We start from the raw sequence: 16,942 nt of genomic DNA on the forward strand, positions 1-16,942 counted from the left end.
ACCCTGGGTGATGAGTTATGAGTGTCTAGTCTCCCAAGAAGAATGATGTGTTTCTCAGATCCAGTATAGATATTTAGAAAAATAGTCACACTTGTCAGCTGCTCTCAGAGCATCATGGGGCATTAAAGTTACCACCACAGTCCTCCTTCACCTGATTCTACAGCTTTCTCCACCTCTAAGGAACTCTAAGCAAATTCATTTTGATTATTCTTTCAGGGTTTGAACTCTCTCCTATTTCTGAGCACATATAAGGATAAAAGAGACCAATTATTCCCATTTTACACAGGCCTATAAAGAGCTTCTCTTTACAGATTTTCCACATCTCTGTAGATTTGTGAAGATTTGTCCTACCCCCAAGTTAGAAAATTATGTTGGGGGTACCTGGGTGGCTCTGTCACTTAAGTGTCCGACTCTTGATTTTAGCTCAGGTCATGACCTCACAGTTGTAAAATTAAGCCCACGTCAGGTTCTGTGCTGGGCATAGAATCTGTTTAAGATTCTCTCTCTCTCTCTCTGTCTCTCTGTCTCTCTCTCTTCCTCTCTCTGTCTCGTTGCCCCTCCCCCTCTCACATGAGTGCATGTGTGTGCACACACTCTCGAAAGAAAGAAAGAAAGAAAGAAAGAAAGAAAGAAAGAAAGAAAGATAGAAAGAAGGAAAAGTATGTTGACTCTATAGTAATTGCATAGAAATTAATGCCTCAGTTTATATTTCTAAAGCTGGACAACTTATGTGGAGTCGTTAAAGATATTGGCAAATTATTTTGGATTGTCAATTCTGTCCCTGCAGAAGATAACTCAGCTGGGGAGGCAGATTCAAGTCTGTTAGACAATGTGACTTTGAAAGAGGTAGTATTGCTTTGTGAACAAAACATGGGTTTAGCATTTTCATAAACTTGGATCCAAATTGTAGTTCCACATCTTACTTAAGTCACTTAACTCTCTGAGTCTTTAATCTTTTAAGTGAAAAGAGATAATAATAGATAAGTATGAGGATTGAATAATTGATTGAATTATATAAAACATCGAACAGAAATTGGTACAAGAGTAAATGCTAATATTAGTTATTCTACATATTGACTTGCTCTAATATTTCAAGTACATCACATGCATTCACATATGAACCAAAGTCTAATTTTTATTTTTTATTTTGGTTTTGCTTGATTCAGAATTTCCACTAGACTTAAAATATTATTCTAAAATTATAACTCCTTTCTGAAATTTTAGGATGCCATTTAGGGCCATTTCTTTTTTTCTTTCTTTCTTTTAGAAAGGGAGGATGCACAAATGTGTGAGAGGGAAGGGCAGAGAGAGAGGAAGACAGAAAACCCCAAGCAGGCTCTGCACTCAGTCCAGACCCTAATATGGGGCTCCATCCCACAATTATGAGATCATGACCTGAGCCAAAATCAAGAGTTGAACACTTAATCAACTGAGCCACCCAGATGCTGCAGAACCATTTCTAATTTTATGTTTTCTAAAAGTTCATTTCCAAAAATGTATACTTTTTAGATTATTTTTTAGCATTTTACAACCATGAAACAAATAAAGAAGTATTTGTTTACTAAGATCCTAACATAAGATTACTGGCATCTGGGATACAGCTAAAATACAAGTAGCTAAACTGAGGAAGAATGTTCACATTGACAAATAGTTGTATCTCTTATGTTAGGTATGACATTGTGAAGCACTTAAAGTGAGATAAAATTTCAACATGAAAATTAATATTGTATTATTGTTATTATGATTTCTCATGTTCATGGGGTTGTTTTACTGGTTTTATCTTTATTGTTCCAGAAGAAACTAGAAAGAGTGTAATAAAGTATCATTATGATGTTTTGAAGTGAGCCTCTCTATGCCAGGCACTATAGTAGATGTTAAATATACAAAGATTTGTAAGAAAGAAGGTGGCAGGGAAGGAAGGGAAAGAAAAGGAGAGGGAGAGAACTCTACCTTCTATAGTAGACAGATGATACTAACAGAGCAAGAGCCAGGTTCATGTAGAGACATGTATACATACCTGGGTTACTATACACACATAATTTCCTTGTTTTATCAGCTGAGAGGGCCAAGGAGCAATGGCACTCCAGTAGCAACAAACATACCTAGTACCCAGATCTTAGTTTCTAACACCATTTTCCAATAAAAGGAACCCGAAATCCTTGGAGAAACAGCTGATTCTATAACAGGGCAGGAAACAATCATGATGAGCCTGGAGTATCTTTTATTTAGTGCTATAAAGTAAGGAAGTGCTCAAAGACAAAACAAAACAAAACCACACACACAATGGTGGGAGCACTTCAAATGAACATAAAGGCCAACGAAAGAGCTCCTAATGGCCAAAGCTGAAACAATTAGAGCAATAAAATAAATAAAATAGTCCTGAATTATAAAATAAATATCCACAAGTACATACTGATAGAATAATTGACTAAATCGTTTGAATTAAATAACTGCAGGAGGAAGAGACAAATATGTACAGAATCCTACATCATTTATGTAGCTATTCTGACCACAAAGAGGTGGAGCAGACTTCCCACACCTTAAATGTGAGCTACACATAATGACTTCCTTTCAAAGAGTATAGTGTGCAAAGTGGGGGGAAAGGAGTACATTTATAGTAGACAAACCTGGTAAACACTACCTCAGCCAGGTGATCAAGGTCAACATCAGTAGTTATGTCATGATCAGCAAATGTACTCTTGACATGATATGATGAAAATAACACTTTACCTCTGTGGTCTTCCTCTCCAAAACTCAAAATCTCAGTCTAATCGTGAGAGAGAAACAGACAAACTCAATCTGAGGGACATCCCACAAAATATATAACAAAAGTACTCTCAAAACTGTGAATGTCATCAAAAACAAGGAAAGTCTGAGAAATTGCCACAGCCAAGAGGAGCCTAGAGATACACAATGAATAAATGTCACGTAGTATCTTGAATGGGTGGGATCCTGGAACAGAAAGAAGACACTAAGTATAAACAAAGGAACTCTGAATAAACTATCAACTTAAGTTTGTAACAGTGTATCCATATTAGTTCATTACTTGTAATAAATATACCATATTAACTTAGGATGTTAATAATAGAGAAACTGGTTGCTTAGTTTATGGGAACGATTAGTTATTCATAAATTTTCTGCAAATCTAAAAGTTTTCTAAAATAAGAGTTTGTTTGAAAATACTAACAAAATGTTAATATGGCACAATGCAGTGCAGGAATGAAGGTGTATGAACTGAGGGAGAAAAGAGATAAAAAGAAAATTCCAAATGATTCCTAAAGACTTTGAAAAAAAGACCAAATGTGTTGTTGTTGTTGTTGTTGTTGTTGTTGTTTTTAATATAGCTGACACAGGTCCTGAGTTCAGTCTCATAATATAGCCAACACACAATGTTACATCCATTTCAGGTGTATAACTTAGTGATCTGACAAGTTTATACATTATACTATGTTCATGACAAATTTAGCTACCATTTGCCCCATGACATTGCTATTACAGTATCATTGGCTGTATTCCATCTTCTCTACATTGTATTCCTGTGACTTTCCTCATTCCATAACTGTAAGCCTATATCTCCTTCCCCCCCCCCCCACCTATTTTGCCCAAGCCCCCACACCCCTCTTGTCTGGCAACCATCAGTTTGTTCTCTGTATTTGTAGTTCTGATTCTGCTTTTTGTTGATTTATTCTTTTTTTTTTTTTAGATTCCATTTATGAGTGGAATCATATAGTATTTGTCTTTCTCAGTGTGGCTTATTTCACTTAGGATAATACTCTCTAGGCCCATCCATGTTGTCTCAAATGGCAAGATCTCATCTTTTCTTATGGCTGTGTAATATTCCATTGTGTATACATACCACATTTTCTGTATCCATTTGTCTATTGATCGACACAGTTTGCTTCCATGTCTTGGCTACTGTAAATAATGCTGCAGTAAAGATAGGGGTTTACATTTCTACCAACACACACAAGGGTTTTTTTTTCCCTCCACATCCTTGCCAACACTTGTTATTTCTTAAAATTTTGATTTTAGCCATTTTAACTGGTGTAAGGTGATATCTTATTGTGGTTGTGGTTTGAATTTCCCTGATGATTGTGATGTTGAACCTCTGCTCACGTGTCTGCTAGCCATTTGTATATCTTCTTTGGAAAAATGTCTATTCAAGTTCTCTGCTCACTTTAAAATCAGATTTTTTTTTAGTGTTGAGTTGTACAAATTCTTTATATATTTTGGATATTAACAGCTTATTGAATATATCATTTGCAAATATCTTCTCCCATTCAGTAGGTTATCTTTTTGTTGATGGTTTTGCTGTGCGAAAGTTTTCTTTTTATTTTGATATATTCCCAATAATTTATTTTTGCTTTTGTTTCCCTTGCCTTAGGAGATATATCTAGAAAAATGTTGCTATGGCCAATGTCAGAGAAATTACTGCCTGTGTTCTCTTCTATTTTTTTTAAATTTTATTTATTTATTTATTTTTAAATTTACATCCAAGTTAGTTAACATATAGTGCAATAATGATTTCAGGAGTATATTCCAGTGATTCGTCCCCTATGCATAACAACAGTGCTGATGCCAACTAGTATCTTCCTTAATGCCTCTTACCCATTTAGTCCATCCCCTCCACCCACAACCCCTCCAGCAACCCTCAGTTTGTTCTCCATATTTAAGTCTTTTATGTTTTGTCTCTTCCTTGTTTTTATATTATTTTTGCTTCCCTTCCCTTATGTACATCTGTTTTGTATCTTAAATTCCACATGAGTGAAGTCATATGATATTTGTCTTTCTCTGATTCACTAATTTGACTTAGCATTATACACTCTAGTTCCATCCACGTAGTTACAAATGGCAAGATTTCATTCTTTTGGATTCCGAATAATACTCCCTTGTATATACATACCACATCTTCTTTATCCATTCATCTGTCATGGGACATTTGGGCTTTTTCCATACTTTGGCTGTTGTCAATAGTGCTGCTATAAACATTGGGGTGCATGTGTCCCTTCTAAACAACACACCTGTGTTTCCTTGGATAAATACCTAGTAGTGCAATTGCTGGGTCCATATTGAGGAACCTCCATACTGTTTTCTCGAGTGGCTGCACCAGTTTGCGTTCCCACAAGCAGTGCACAAGAGATCCTCTTTCTCCATATCGTCGCCAACATCTGTCATTACCTGAGTTGTTAATTTTAGCCATTCTGACTGGAGTAAGGTGGTATCTCATTGTGGTTTTAGTTTGTATTTCCCTGATGATGAGTGATATTGAGCATTTTTTCATGTGTCAGTTGGCCATCTGGATATCTTCTTTGGAGAAGTGTCTATTCATGTCTTTTGCCCATTTCTTCACTGGATTATTTGTTTTTTGGGTGTGGAATTTGGTGAGTTCTTTAAAGATTTTGGATTCTAACCCTTTGTCTGATATATCATTTGCAAATATCTTCTCCCATTCCATTGGTTGCCAATCAGTTTTGCTGAATGTTTCTTCACCATGCAGAAGCTTTTTATCTTGATGAGGTCCCAATAGTTCATTTTTGCTTTTGTTTCCCTTGCCTCCAGAGACTTGTTGACTAAGAAGTTGCTGCAGCCAAGGTCAAAGAATGTTTTTGTCTGCTTTATTCTCTAGGATTTTGATGGCTTCCTGTCTTACATTTAGGCCTTTCATCCATTTTGAGTTTATTTTTGTGTATGGTGTAAGAAAGTGGTCCAGGTTCATTCTTCTGCATGTTGCTGTCCAGTTTTCCCAGTGCCATTTGCTGAAGAGACACTCTTTATTCCATTGGATATTCTTTCCTGCTTTGTCAAGGATTAGTTGGCCATATGTTTGTCGGTTCATTTCTGGGTTCTCTATTCTGTTCCACTGATCTGAGTGTCTGTTTTTGTGCCAGTGCCATACTGTCTTGATGATTACAGCTTTGTAATACATCTTGAGGGATTGTGATGCCTCCAGCTTTGGCTTTCTTTTTCAGGAGTGCTTTGGCTATATGGGGTCTCTTCTGGTTCCATACAAACTTTAGATTATTTGTTCTAGCTCTGTGAAGAATGCTGGTGTTATTTTGATAGAGATTGCATTGGATATGTAGATTGCTTTGGGTAGTACTGATATTTTAGATATTTGTTCTTCCAATCCAGGAGCATGTAATATTTTTCCTTTGTGTGTGTGTCTTTTTCAATTCCTTTCAGAAGCTTTCTATAGTTTTCAGTGTATATATTTTTCACCTCTTTGGTTAGGTTTATTCCTAGGTATTTTATGGTTTTTGGTGCAATTGTAAATGAGATCAATTCCTTGATTTCTCTTTCTGTTACTTCATTATTGGTGTCTAGAAATGCAGCTGATTTCTGTGTATTGATTTTATATCTTGAAATTTTGCTGAATTCATGGATCAGTTATAGCAGTGGTTTTGTGGAATCTTTGGGTTTTCCATATAGAGTATCATGTCGTCTGTGAAGAGTGGAAGTTTGACTTCCTCCTGGTCGATTTGGATGCCTTTTATTCCTTTGTGTTGTCTGATTGCTAAGGCTAGGACTTCAAATACTATGTTGAATAACAGTGGTGAGAGGGGACATCCCTATCTTGTTCCTGACCTTAGGGGAAAACTCGTTTTTCCCCATTGAGGATGATACTAGCTGTGGGTCTTTCATATATGACTTTTATGATCTTGACATATGATCCTTCTATCCCTACTTTCTTGAGGGGTTTTATCAAGAAAGAATGCTGTATTTTGTCAAATGCTTTCTCTGCATCTATTAAGAGGATCATGTGGTTCTTTTCCTTTTTTTTATTGATGTAGCTGACCAGTTTCCCCAACACTAATTGTTGAAGAGATTATCTTTTTTCCAATTGGATATTCTTTTCTCCTTTGTCATAGATTAATTGTCCATATAAATGTGAATTTAGTTCTACGTTCTCTATTCTGTTCTATTGATCTATGTGTCTGTTATTTGTGCCAGTACCATACTGTTTTGATTACTATATACTTACAGTGTATCTTGAAATCTGGAATTATGATACCTCTAGCTTTGTTCTTTCTCAGGATTGCTTTGACTATTCAGGATCTTCTGTGGTTCCATACAAATCTGAGTATTATTTGTCCTAGTTTTGTGAAAAATGCTATTGGTATTTTGATAGGGATTACACTGAATCTGTAGATGTTTAGGTAATATGGACACCTTGACAATACTAATTCTTCCAATCCATGAGCATGTAGTATCTTTCCATATGTTTGTGTCATCTTCAGTTTCTTTCATCAGAAAGAATACCCCTAGGTATTTATTCTTTTGGTACAATTGTAAATGGTGTTGCTTTTTAAATTTCTCTTTCTGTGACTTCATTGTTAGTGTATAGAACACTACCAATTTCTGTGTATTAATTTTGTATCCTGCCACTTCACTGAATTTATGTACTATTTCTAATAGTTTTTTGGTGGAATCTTTAGGATTTTCTATATGTAGTATCATGTCATCTGCAAATAGTGAAAGTTTTACTTCTTCTTTACCAATATGGATGCCTCTTATTTCTTTTTCTTGTCTGATTACTATGGCTGGGACTTCTAGTAATATGTTGAAGAAAAGTAGTGAGAATGAACACCCTTTTCTTATTCCTGACACGAAAAAAAAACCTCAGCTGTTTACCACTGAGGATTATGTTAGCTGGGGTTTACCATACATGCCTTTATTATATTGAGGTATGTTTCCTCTAACCCCATTTTTTTGAGTTTTTATCATGAATGGATGTTCAATGTTGTGAAATGCTTTTTCAGCATCTATTGAAATGATCATATGATTTTTATCCTTTGTTTTGTTGATGTGTATGACATTGATTGATTTGTGACTATTGAACCATCTTGCATCCCAGGAATAAGTCCCACCTGATTGTGGTGAACAGTCTTTTTAATGTATTGTTATATATGATTTGCTAATATTTTGTAGAAGATTTTTGAATTTATGTTCATCAGGGGTATTGGCCTGAAGTTTTCTTTTTTGGTGGTATCTTTGTCTGTTTTGATATCAGGGTAATTAATGCTAGATTTACAGAATGTATTTGGAAGCTTTCTTTCCTCTTGTATTTTTTGGAATAGTTTGAGGAGAATAACTATTCACTCTTGTTTAGATGTCCAGTAGAATTCAGCTGTGAATCCATATAGTCCTAGAATTTTATTTTTTGGTAGTTTTCTTTATTACCAGTTCAGTTTAATTACTTATAATCAGTCTGTGATATTTTCTGTTTCTTCCTGCTTCAGTTTTGGAAGATTCTATGTTTCTAGAAATGTATCTACTTCTAGGTTGTCCAGTTTGTTGGCATACAATTTTTCATAATATTTTCTTGAAATCCTTTGTATTTCTGTGGTCTCAGTTGTTACTTCTCCTCTTTCATTTCTGATTTTATTTATTTGGGTCCTTTATCCATTGTTCTTGGTAAGTCTACTTAACGGTTTGTCAGTTTGGTTTATATTTTCAAATAACCAGCTCTTGGTTTCATTAATTTTTTCATACTGTTTTTTTTAACTCTCTACATCATTCGTTTCCACTCTGATCTTTATTATTTCCTTTTTTCTACTCACCTTGCACATTGTTCTTTTTCTAGTTCCCTTAGGCATAAGGTTAGATTGTTTATTGAGGTTTTTTTCTTATTTCTTGAGGTAGGTCTGAATTGCTATATACTTTTCTCTTAGGACTGCTTTTACTGTGTCTCTGAGATTTTGAAACTTTGTGTTTTCATTTGTCTCCATTTATTTTTTTTTCTTCCTTGATTGTTTCATTGACCTATTGGTTTACTATCATGTTGTTTAGTCTCCATGTCTTTGTGTTTTTTCCAGTTTTGTTCCTGTGATGTATTTCTAGTTTCATACCATTGTGATTGGGAAAGATGCACAGTATGATTTCAATCCTCTTTGATTTATTGAGTCTTGTTTTATGGCCTAATATGTGATCTGTTCTGGAGAATGTCCGTGTGCACTTGAAAAGTGTATTCTGTTGTTTTTGGATGGGATGTTCTGTATATATCTGTTATGCCCATCTGGTCCAGTGTGCCATTCAAAGACATTATTTCCTGGGGCACCTAGGTGGGTCAGTTGGTTAAGCATCTGACTTCGTCTCAAGTCATGAACTCATGGTTCGTGAGTTTGAGCCCCACATCAGGCTCTCTGCTATTAGTGCAGAGCCCACAGAGGATCTCCTGTCTCCCTCACTCTCTACCCCTCCCTTGCTCACTCACTCTCTCAAAAATAAATAAACATTAAAAAAAATGTTTCCTTATGGATTTTCTGTCTGGATGATCTATCCATTGATATAAGTGGAGTGTTAAAGATTTTCTTTTTCTCCTTTTCCTTCCCTTTTTATTCTCTTCTCCACTATATATACATATGTATGTATATATACATATGTATGTATGTATACATACATATGTATATATAGTCATATTTTACATCTTTTTATTCATACTTTTCCACTTCTCCACTATATATATATATGTATGTATACATATATATATAGTCATATTTTACATCTTTTTATTCGTATTTTTCTTATGCCTAATTATGGCCATTTCTTTTCCACTTAAAGAAATCCCTTTAACATTTCTTATAAGGCTGGTTTCATGGTGATAAGTTCCTTTATCTTTTGTTTGTCTGGGAAACTTTACCTCAACTTCAAATCTGAATGATAACCTTACCAGTTAGAGTATTTCTGGTTGTAGGTTTTTTTTCTTTTCAGCACTTTGAACATATCATGCCACTTCCTTCTGGCTTGCAAAGTTTCTGCTAAAAATTAGTTTATAGTCTTAAGGCTTTTCCCTTGTAAGTGACTTTTTGTTTCTCTCTCACTGCTTTTATGATTCTCTGTTTATCTTTAATCTTTGACATTTTAATTATTATGTGCTATGGCATAGACTTACTTGGGTTCATCTTGTTTGGAATCTCTGTTTCTTGGACTTCAATGTCTATTTCTCTTCTTAGGTTAGGGAAGTTTTCAGTTATTATTTCTTGACATAAGTTTCTACACCTCTTTCTTTTTTTCTACAATGTGAATGTTTTTTGGCTTGATGTTGTCCGAGAGATCCCTTAATTATCCTCATTTAAAAAAATACTTTTCTCTTTTTGCTATTCAACTTGTGTGCTTTCTATTACCCTGTCTTCCAGATCAATGATACGTCTTCTGCATTTTCTTTTCTATTGTTGATTCCCTGTAGTATGTTTTTTGTTTCAGTTATTGTATTCTTCAATTCTTATTGGTTCTTTTTAATATTTTCTATGTCTTTATTGAAGGTCTCTGCATTCTTCCATTCTTTTGAGTCCAGTGAGTATCTTTGTGATCATTACTTTAAATTCTTTATCAGGCATATTGCTTATCTCTATTTCATTTAGTTCTTTTTCTGAGTTTTTTTTTTTCTTGTTCTTTCTTTGGAGCATATTCCTCTGTCTCCCCAGTTTTCTTGCTTTTCTCTGTTTGTCTCTGTGGATAAGATGAAATGACTACTTCTAAAGTTGAAGAAGTGATCTTGTGTATGGTGTTCCTTAGGCAGACTGTGTGTGCTTAGTGACTTTTGTCGGCTGACTGGAGGTGTGGCTATATATCTTTTAAACTATGGGATGTCTCCATCTCTCTTGCTGTTTTCTTGCCATTCTTTCTATTTTGGTTGCTCAGTAGCTGTTCAGTCGGCCCTCAGTTCTTCACGAAGAATTGTTCTATTAATAGGTGTAATGTGGTGTGTTCCAGGGTGAAAGTGAGTTCAGAGTTTTTTCTTATGTTGCCATCTTGAACTGAAACATGCTCTTGTATTTTGTATCATAGCTTTAAATCTCTCCATGTGTGTGATGTATATTTTGAACATTTCAGCTTATAATACATTGTATTATACAATTATTGATGTTCATGTTAACTTCAGTATTTATAAAGACCACAGCAAATCCTTTATTTTTTACAAAGATAAGCTGTTATCTACAAAAAGAAAGAAATAATCAGATTTGGTGGAATATGCAAAGCATTCTATATTAAGCAAAGCATGGCCTTCAACATTTACTCTATAAAAATAAATAACCCTTTTGACATCAAATTATCATAATGACCCAGATACACTATCTCACTACCTGGAATTACCTTAAACTTCATGCCGTATGTGATTTTTTTCCTGGATGTTCCCTTCATTTAAAATGCTGGTCTCCTCCCAACTTTTTCTAAGTTCAAAATATTGGTTATCTTTCTTTTTTTTTTTTTTTCAACGTTTATTTATTTTTGGGACAGAGAGAGACAGAGCATGAATGGGGGAGGGGCAGAGAGAGAGGGAGACACAGAATCTGAAACAGGCTCCAGGCTCTGAGCCATCAGCCCAGAGCCTGACGCGGGGCTCGAACTCACGGACCGTGAGATCGTGACCTGGCTGAAGTCGGACGCTTATCCGACTGCGCCACCCAGGCGCCCCAAAAATATTGGTTATCTTTCAAAGTGACCCCAAATATTTCCTCTTCTATGAAGATTCCTCTTATTCCCCAATGAAAACAGCTGCTCATTTCTCTGAGCAATCAGAATTGTGTGTTCCTCCATTATCCCATGGACTTACAACAATTTATGTTTTACTTATAGATGTTTCTCCCATTTGGCTGTAAGCTTCTTAAGAACAGGGTCAATATCCTGGTCCTTCTTGCTCTCCACATAGTGCCTGACATTCATTATTCATCCAGCAATCATTCACTGCATGCCTACCATTCAATACCACAGAGTGAGAAAATTGCAGCAAAAAATCAACAACTAAATGTCAGTGTTGTGGAGAAATTTTCCAAGTTAGGAAACTCTGAAAAAAATGAGGAAAAAAATGTTGCCACAGATCAGGTTATGGAAAGAATTAACAGAAGATATCACAGAACTGGTTTATTTTTATAACCAGCATATCTGCTTCTAAGATACAAACCCCTCTCTTCTACTGCTTTGCCTGTTTTTGTGATCTGAGACCCCTGTGGTTTGTGTATAGAAAGCTGGTAGACCCAGGGTGAGTAAAATAAATCTAATCAATGTTCATCTGCAAAAGAAAACATGAATTAGCAGTGAGAATCTAAGGGAAGGAAAAGACAAAACCTTTTTTTCTTGGCAGAGGCCTGAGGCCCAACTTGTGACTGTCAAGCTACTGCATAAGTTCTTAGTAAAGAACTTGTTCTCTTTTGAAACCTTCTGTCAAAGCAAAACATATTGCTGTCTCAGCATGTACATCAGAGCTAGATTTATTTCAAATACCATTTTTGTGTGTATACTCTTATAGAATACTTGGCTTCCTGCTTCTCTAGTATTTATTAAACTCAATTTTTCAGAACATCTGTACTAAAATATTTTTAGTTACCGTTTTCAAATAATTTCTGGTAGGGCAATGTTAGGCCAATATTGTGCTTAATTCTATACTCTGAGGACTTTCTTTCTCAATGCAGGGCCTCCTGGTCTTTTCCACTGAACCTTCAGTCACTCTTTACATCTCATGATCCATTCATCCACAGAATGCAGAAATGCTTTCTGATTTTATACAAGGTTATTGGATACTGAACCCAATTTTTTAAAATTCCCTAAAGCAATTAACCTCACAAAAGCATCTTCTTCCATACCAATGTCTTAGAATCACAGAAAGTTGTTAACTATTAAGATCTCTGTATATATTTCTAAATTGACCTGTGGCTCTATTTTATTTCTAATGCCTTCTCTTCTAATGTGTCATTGGCTGTTCATCTTTAATTCTTCCAAACTCTTTCTGAAAAACCTGTTATTCCTTCACAACTGAGCCCTTATGGTGCACAGATAAGCCTCCCCAATTTTCTAGGGAACCCCAGGGTACTGTCTTAGGTGGGGACTGACTGTCATGTTATTAGGGTCCCCATCAACTTTTAATAAATTATAACCCATATTTCCATTTTTAAAGTAGTACATACTAAAATCCAATGATTTTCAAAATATTTCATTTAAAATATCAGCTTAACTCTGAAAGAATAAATACCCTATGCATTATCAAATGATAGATTTAAAAATTCCCAGTATAGAAGAGCCTAAAGTATCCTAACATGGCATCAGCTCAGCTGAGTTCAAATCCTGGCTCTGCCCCAGATTGGGTAGACTTGAGGAGTTTTTCTGGATCCCTGAGCATCATTCATCTTTCTAGATGCCCTATCAAGCATCTATTGCATGCCATAAGCCAACATCATAGTGGTAAACAAGTCATTCACAGTGGTTCACTAAGCTGACATGCCAATGCACTAAATTTCCTCATTTTTAAAATAAAAATAGTAACACCCATCTTGCAGGGTGTAAAAATTAAATGGCTTCTTGCCACCTCTGCTCCATGGCACCACCACCATCCTCCCCCCCCCGCCCCCCCGCCCCCGCTTTCTTATCCATAAAAGATGATCTCAGTAAGTTTCCCTGCTGAACCTCTTCAATATGAAATAAGCTTTTCTAACCAGACCAGGCCAGCTCACAGGAAGCCACACCTCCAGCTGAGTTATTCTGGGGGCTGTCTTTGTGGCCCCTGCACAACTATGAGAACAGTGTCACTGGTTCATGTCATACTATCCACTGCCCAGAAAATGCCTGGGTTTCCTCCATGCATTTTCTTATCCTTCCCACATTATCATTTCAAAGTGCCCATTCAGATGGAAACAACACTGTATCTCCCTTATTATTGGCAAGAGGTTTTCTTTCTTCCAGGTGAGTTGCTTAGAGATTCCTCATGCATTATTAGTTGAAACAAGGGAAGGATGGATAGAAAGAATATACCTTGTTGAAAGCATCTTTTAGTTAAATCTACATTCCATGAAATGGATCCACACCCAAATACACAGTTGTTTGGAGTTATTGGTTCAAAGACTGAAAACTGAAGAATGTATTTCTAAAGGTGTTTGTATGTTGAAGTATAAAGTGTAACTCTGGAAGGAATCCATGTTTAATGCTATGTACATTTGTTTCTAGATTCTGTTAGAAGTTGTGTAGCAAAGTTGTTCTTTACCTGCTCCCTGAAGGGTCATTACTGCCTCTACAGTAAATCCAGTTTTATTCTCATCAGCCAAGAGCCTCAGCCATGGATCCAGATCATGTTCCTCTTTCAGCAGGTATGTATATCCATGCTTGTCATGGCTCCATAGTGAGTTGGTGGGGTATGAGTTTATAATCATTTTTACTGAATTTTTCTTTGACTAGAGTTCGATGTAAATAACAGCAACACATACACATTTCATTAGTAATTTTTAACATGGGTTTTCTATATTTTAGGATAGTTTCTTTATAAAAGACCTTAGATTAGCATCAAGGAGGCCAAACCTATTAATATCATGAATATTCTTAGTTTGAAAAAGAAGAAGAAAAGAGAAAATACTTCTGTTACACAATAACAAAAACAGCTTATTTGGAGGAATAGCTTTCTTTATGTAGAGTTTGTCTTTATTTCTCCACAGCCTTCCAATCTCCAATTAATTTTAGTGTCAACATATCCTTTTTGACATTATTAAGATACGGGAATGCCACCTTTCCACATAGATGTTATGTATATAGGTAAAATTACATAAAGAGGAAATTTCAACTTAATGAACAACTTAATGCAAACATTTTAGCATCAAAAGAGATTCTTGAATATTTGGAAATACTTATCTTGAATATATTAAACTTTCACATAAAATTTAAATATAGATTATAAAATGTAAATAATAGAAGGAATATCAGACATCATTTTTACAGATAAGAAAATTAAAGGCAGAACTCAGAACACCTGACACCTGACTCAGTGGTCTCTGTGGTCTTTTCCTAGTAGCACATGTGTTAAAAAATGAAATGTGGAGTCGCAGGCAGGAGCAGGAAGGGGTGAAACAGAACATGAACGTTAAAAAATAGGTAAAAATTAGGCAAGGCATGCCTGGGTGGTTCAATCGGTTAAGCATCCAACTCTTGATTTTGGCTCAGGTCGTGATCTCAAAGTTCATGAGTTTGAGCCCCGCATCAGGCTCTGCACTGAGCATGGAACCCACTTGGGATTCTCTCTCTCCCTTTCTCTCTCTGCCCCTCCCCTGCACTCTCTCTCTCTCAAATAAATTTAAAAAAATAAAATAATAAAGAAATTGTTGTTTATATACACAATGGAATACTACTTGGCAGTGAGAAAGAATGAAATATGGCCCTTTGTAGCAACGTGGCTGGAACTGGAGAGTGTTATGCTAAGTGAAATAAGTCACAGAGAAAGACAGATGCCATATGTTTTCACTCTTATGTGGATCCTGAGAAACTTAACAGAAGACCATGAGGGAGGGGAAGGAAAAGAAAAAGTTAGGGAGGGAAGGAGCCAAACCATAAGAGGCTCTTAAAAACTGAGAATAAACTGAGGGTTGATGGGGGTGGGAGGGAGGGGAAAGTGGGTGATGGGCATTGAGGAGGGCACCTGTTGGGATGAGCACTGGGTGTTGTATGGAAACCAATTTGACAATAAATTTCATATTAAAAAGATAAATAAAATAAAATAAAATATTTCCATAAGAGTACCTATCAAAGTCACCAACCAGATAATTACATTTCTTTATAAAGAAAATGAAAGCTTACTCAGAAAAATGAATTTTAATGCTGAATAGATCGTAATCATAAAATGGAACTATAGTAATTAAGAGACAACTTAGACATGCCTTAGGAATACCATCTTTTCCTATATGAAGACTTTAAAAAAAACAATAATATCTCATAGAGAACAACTCACAGTTTGATGTGAACCAAATTTATGTGAATATAAAAAGCAGCATTTTTTTTCCTTTTCTTGAACTGACCTTACTATTCTTCTACTTATATTTTTCAAATAGTTTTCATCAGTGATTTTGTATTTGGTTTCATTGTTGGCTTTGTTCTTCTTAGTTTTCAGTTTTCAGAAAATAAACCAAAAACTTGATTTTATTTTTGCCCCTTCAGTCTTGTTTTATTGATGTAGTCTGATTCTTATGTTTCTCTTTAAGCAAAATCATGCAAAAGTATCTATAGTTTATGCTGCTTTTCTTCTTTGTTAATTTTACTATGTTTCCTTTCTTTTTCCACATGCTTGTTATTGGGTAGTCTGGGTGAATCCTGACTTGTGATTAAACAATAATCAAATCTTTGACTTGATCATTACAAACCCAGTACTAGCCTTATATGCTGGGTCAGACTCTTTCTTTGTCAATTAAACACATTCATGGAATTCTCAACTTCACAGATTCCGATCTCAATGATCCTCTTTGGAATGGTGATTAGTTAAATCAGTTCCTATTTTTCTTCAAGTGAAAAATCATATGCTGCATAAGTTTCTGATAATTAAGAAACTCCCAGATGTGTCCACATTATGGGTTGTATAATTAATCTGTTATGGGCTCTTAGACTTTTTTAATCTGTAAGCTACTTATTTGGGGTATGAGATCCTCCACTTTTCTTCACTCAGTATAAAAAACAGCTTATCTTGGTGATGATAATAATGAAATTTTTCTGGGAAAAAACTTTTTCATTTAGTAAATTGAAACTAAGTTTCATTTAGTAAATTGAAACTTTGTACACACAGACCACCTAAATCCCCATAAGCTAATTCTTGGGCAATCACTGACACAGAAAATAAAATTTTATAAACCAATTCCATTATTTTACCAGACCTCACATATAAAGGATAATACACATGGTATTATAAGTATATAAATAATATTTTATGCCCTTTATTATGTTCTATGTTTTTATAAAATTGTTCCTTTGAATTAAAATACTTCTCACTTTATAGATATCACAACACAATGTTTAAATGACTATTAAACACTATTGATTAGTAAATATATAAACAACTTAAATCTTCCTTTAAAACTTTGTTTTCATTGACTTAAATGAAATATATGTAAATGTGATTTTTTAAAAATTTATATCCAAGTTACTTAGCATATAGTGCAACAATGATTTCAGGACTAGATTCCTTAGTGCCCTTTACCCATTT

The 16,942-nt window shown here is 35.1% G+C and overlaps 1 protein-coding gene across 9 annotated transcripts in view; it reads left to right on the forward strand.

Annotated features, from left to right (window-relative positions):
- VEPH1 (ventricular zone expressed PH domain containing 1) overlaps positions 1–16,942 on the forward strand; it is a 252,221-nt gene that overhangs the window by 168,606 nt on the left and 66,673 nt on the right. For 8 of the 9 annotated variants that reach the window (XM_027061541.2, XM_053221272.1, XM_027061543.2 and 5 more), the window contains one exon: positions 13,936–14,075. In XM_027061541.2, the coding sequence (XP_026917342.1) occupies positions 13,936–14,075 (140 nt within the window). Of the gene's footprint in view, positions 1–13,935; positions 14,076–16,942 lie in introns of those variants that run through there. The other variant, XR_008297873.1, reaches the window with a different exon arrangement.

Source organism: Acinonyx jubatus, chromosome C2 (genome assembly GCF_027475565.1).
Source record: "Acinonyx jubatus isolate Ajub_Pintada_27869175 chromosome C2, VMU_Ajub_asm_v1.0, whole genome shotgun sequence".
In the NCBI taxonomy this organism is placed as follows: Eukaryota; Metazoa; Chordata; class Mammalia; order Carnivora; family Felidae; genus Acinonyx; species Acinonyx jubatus.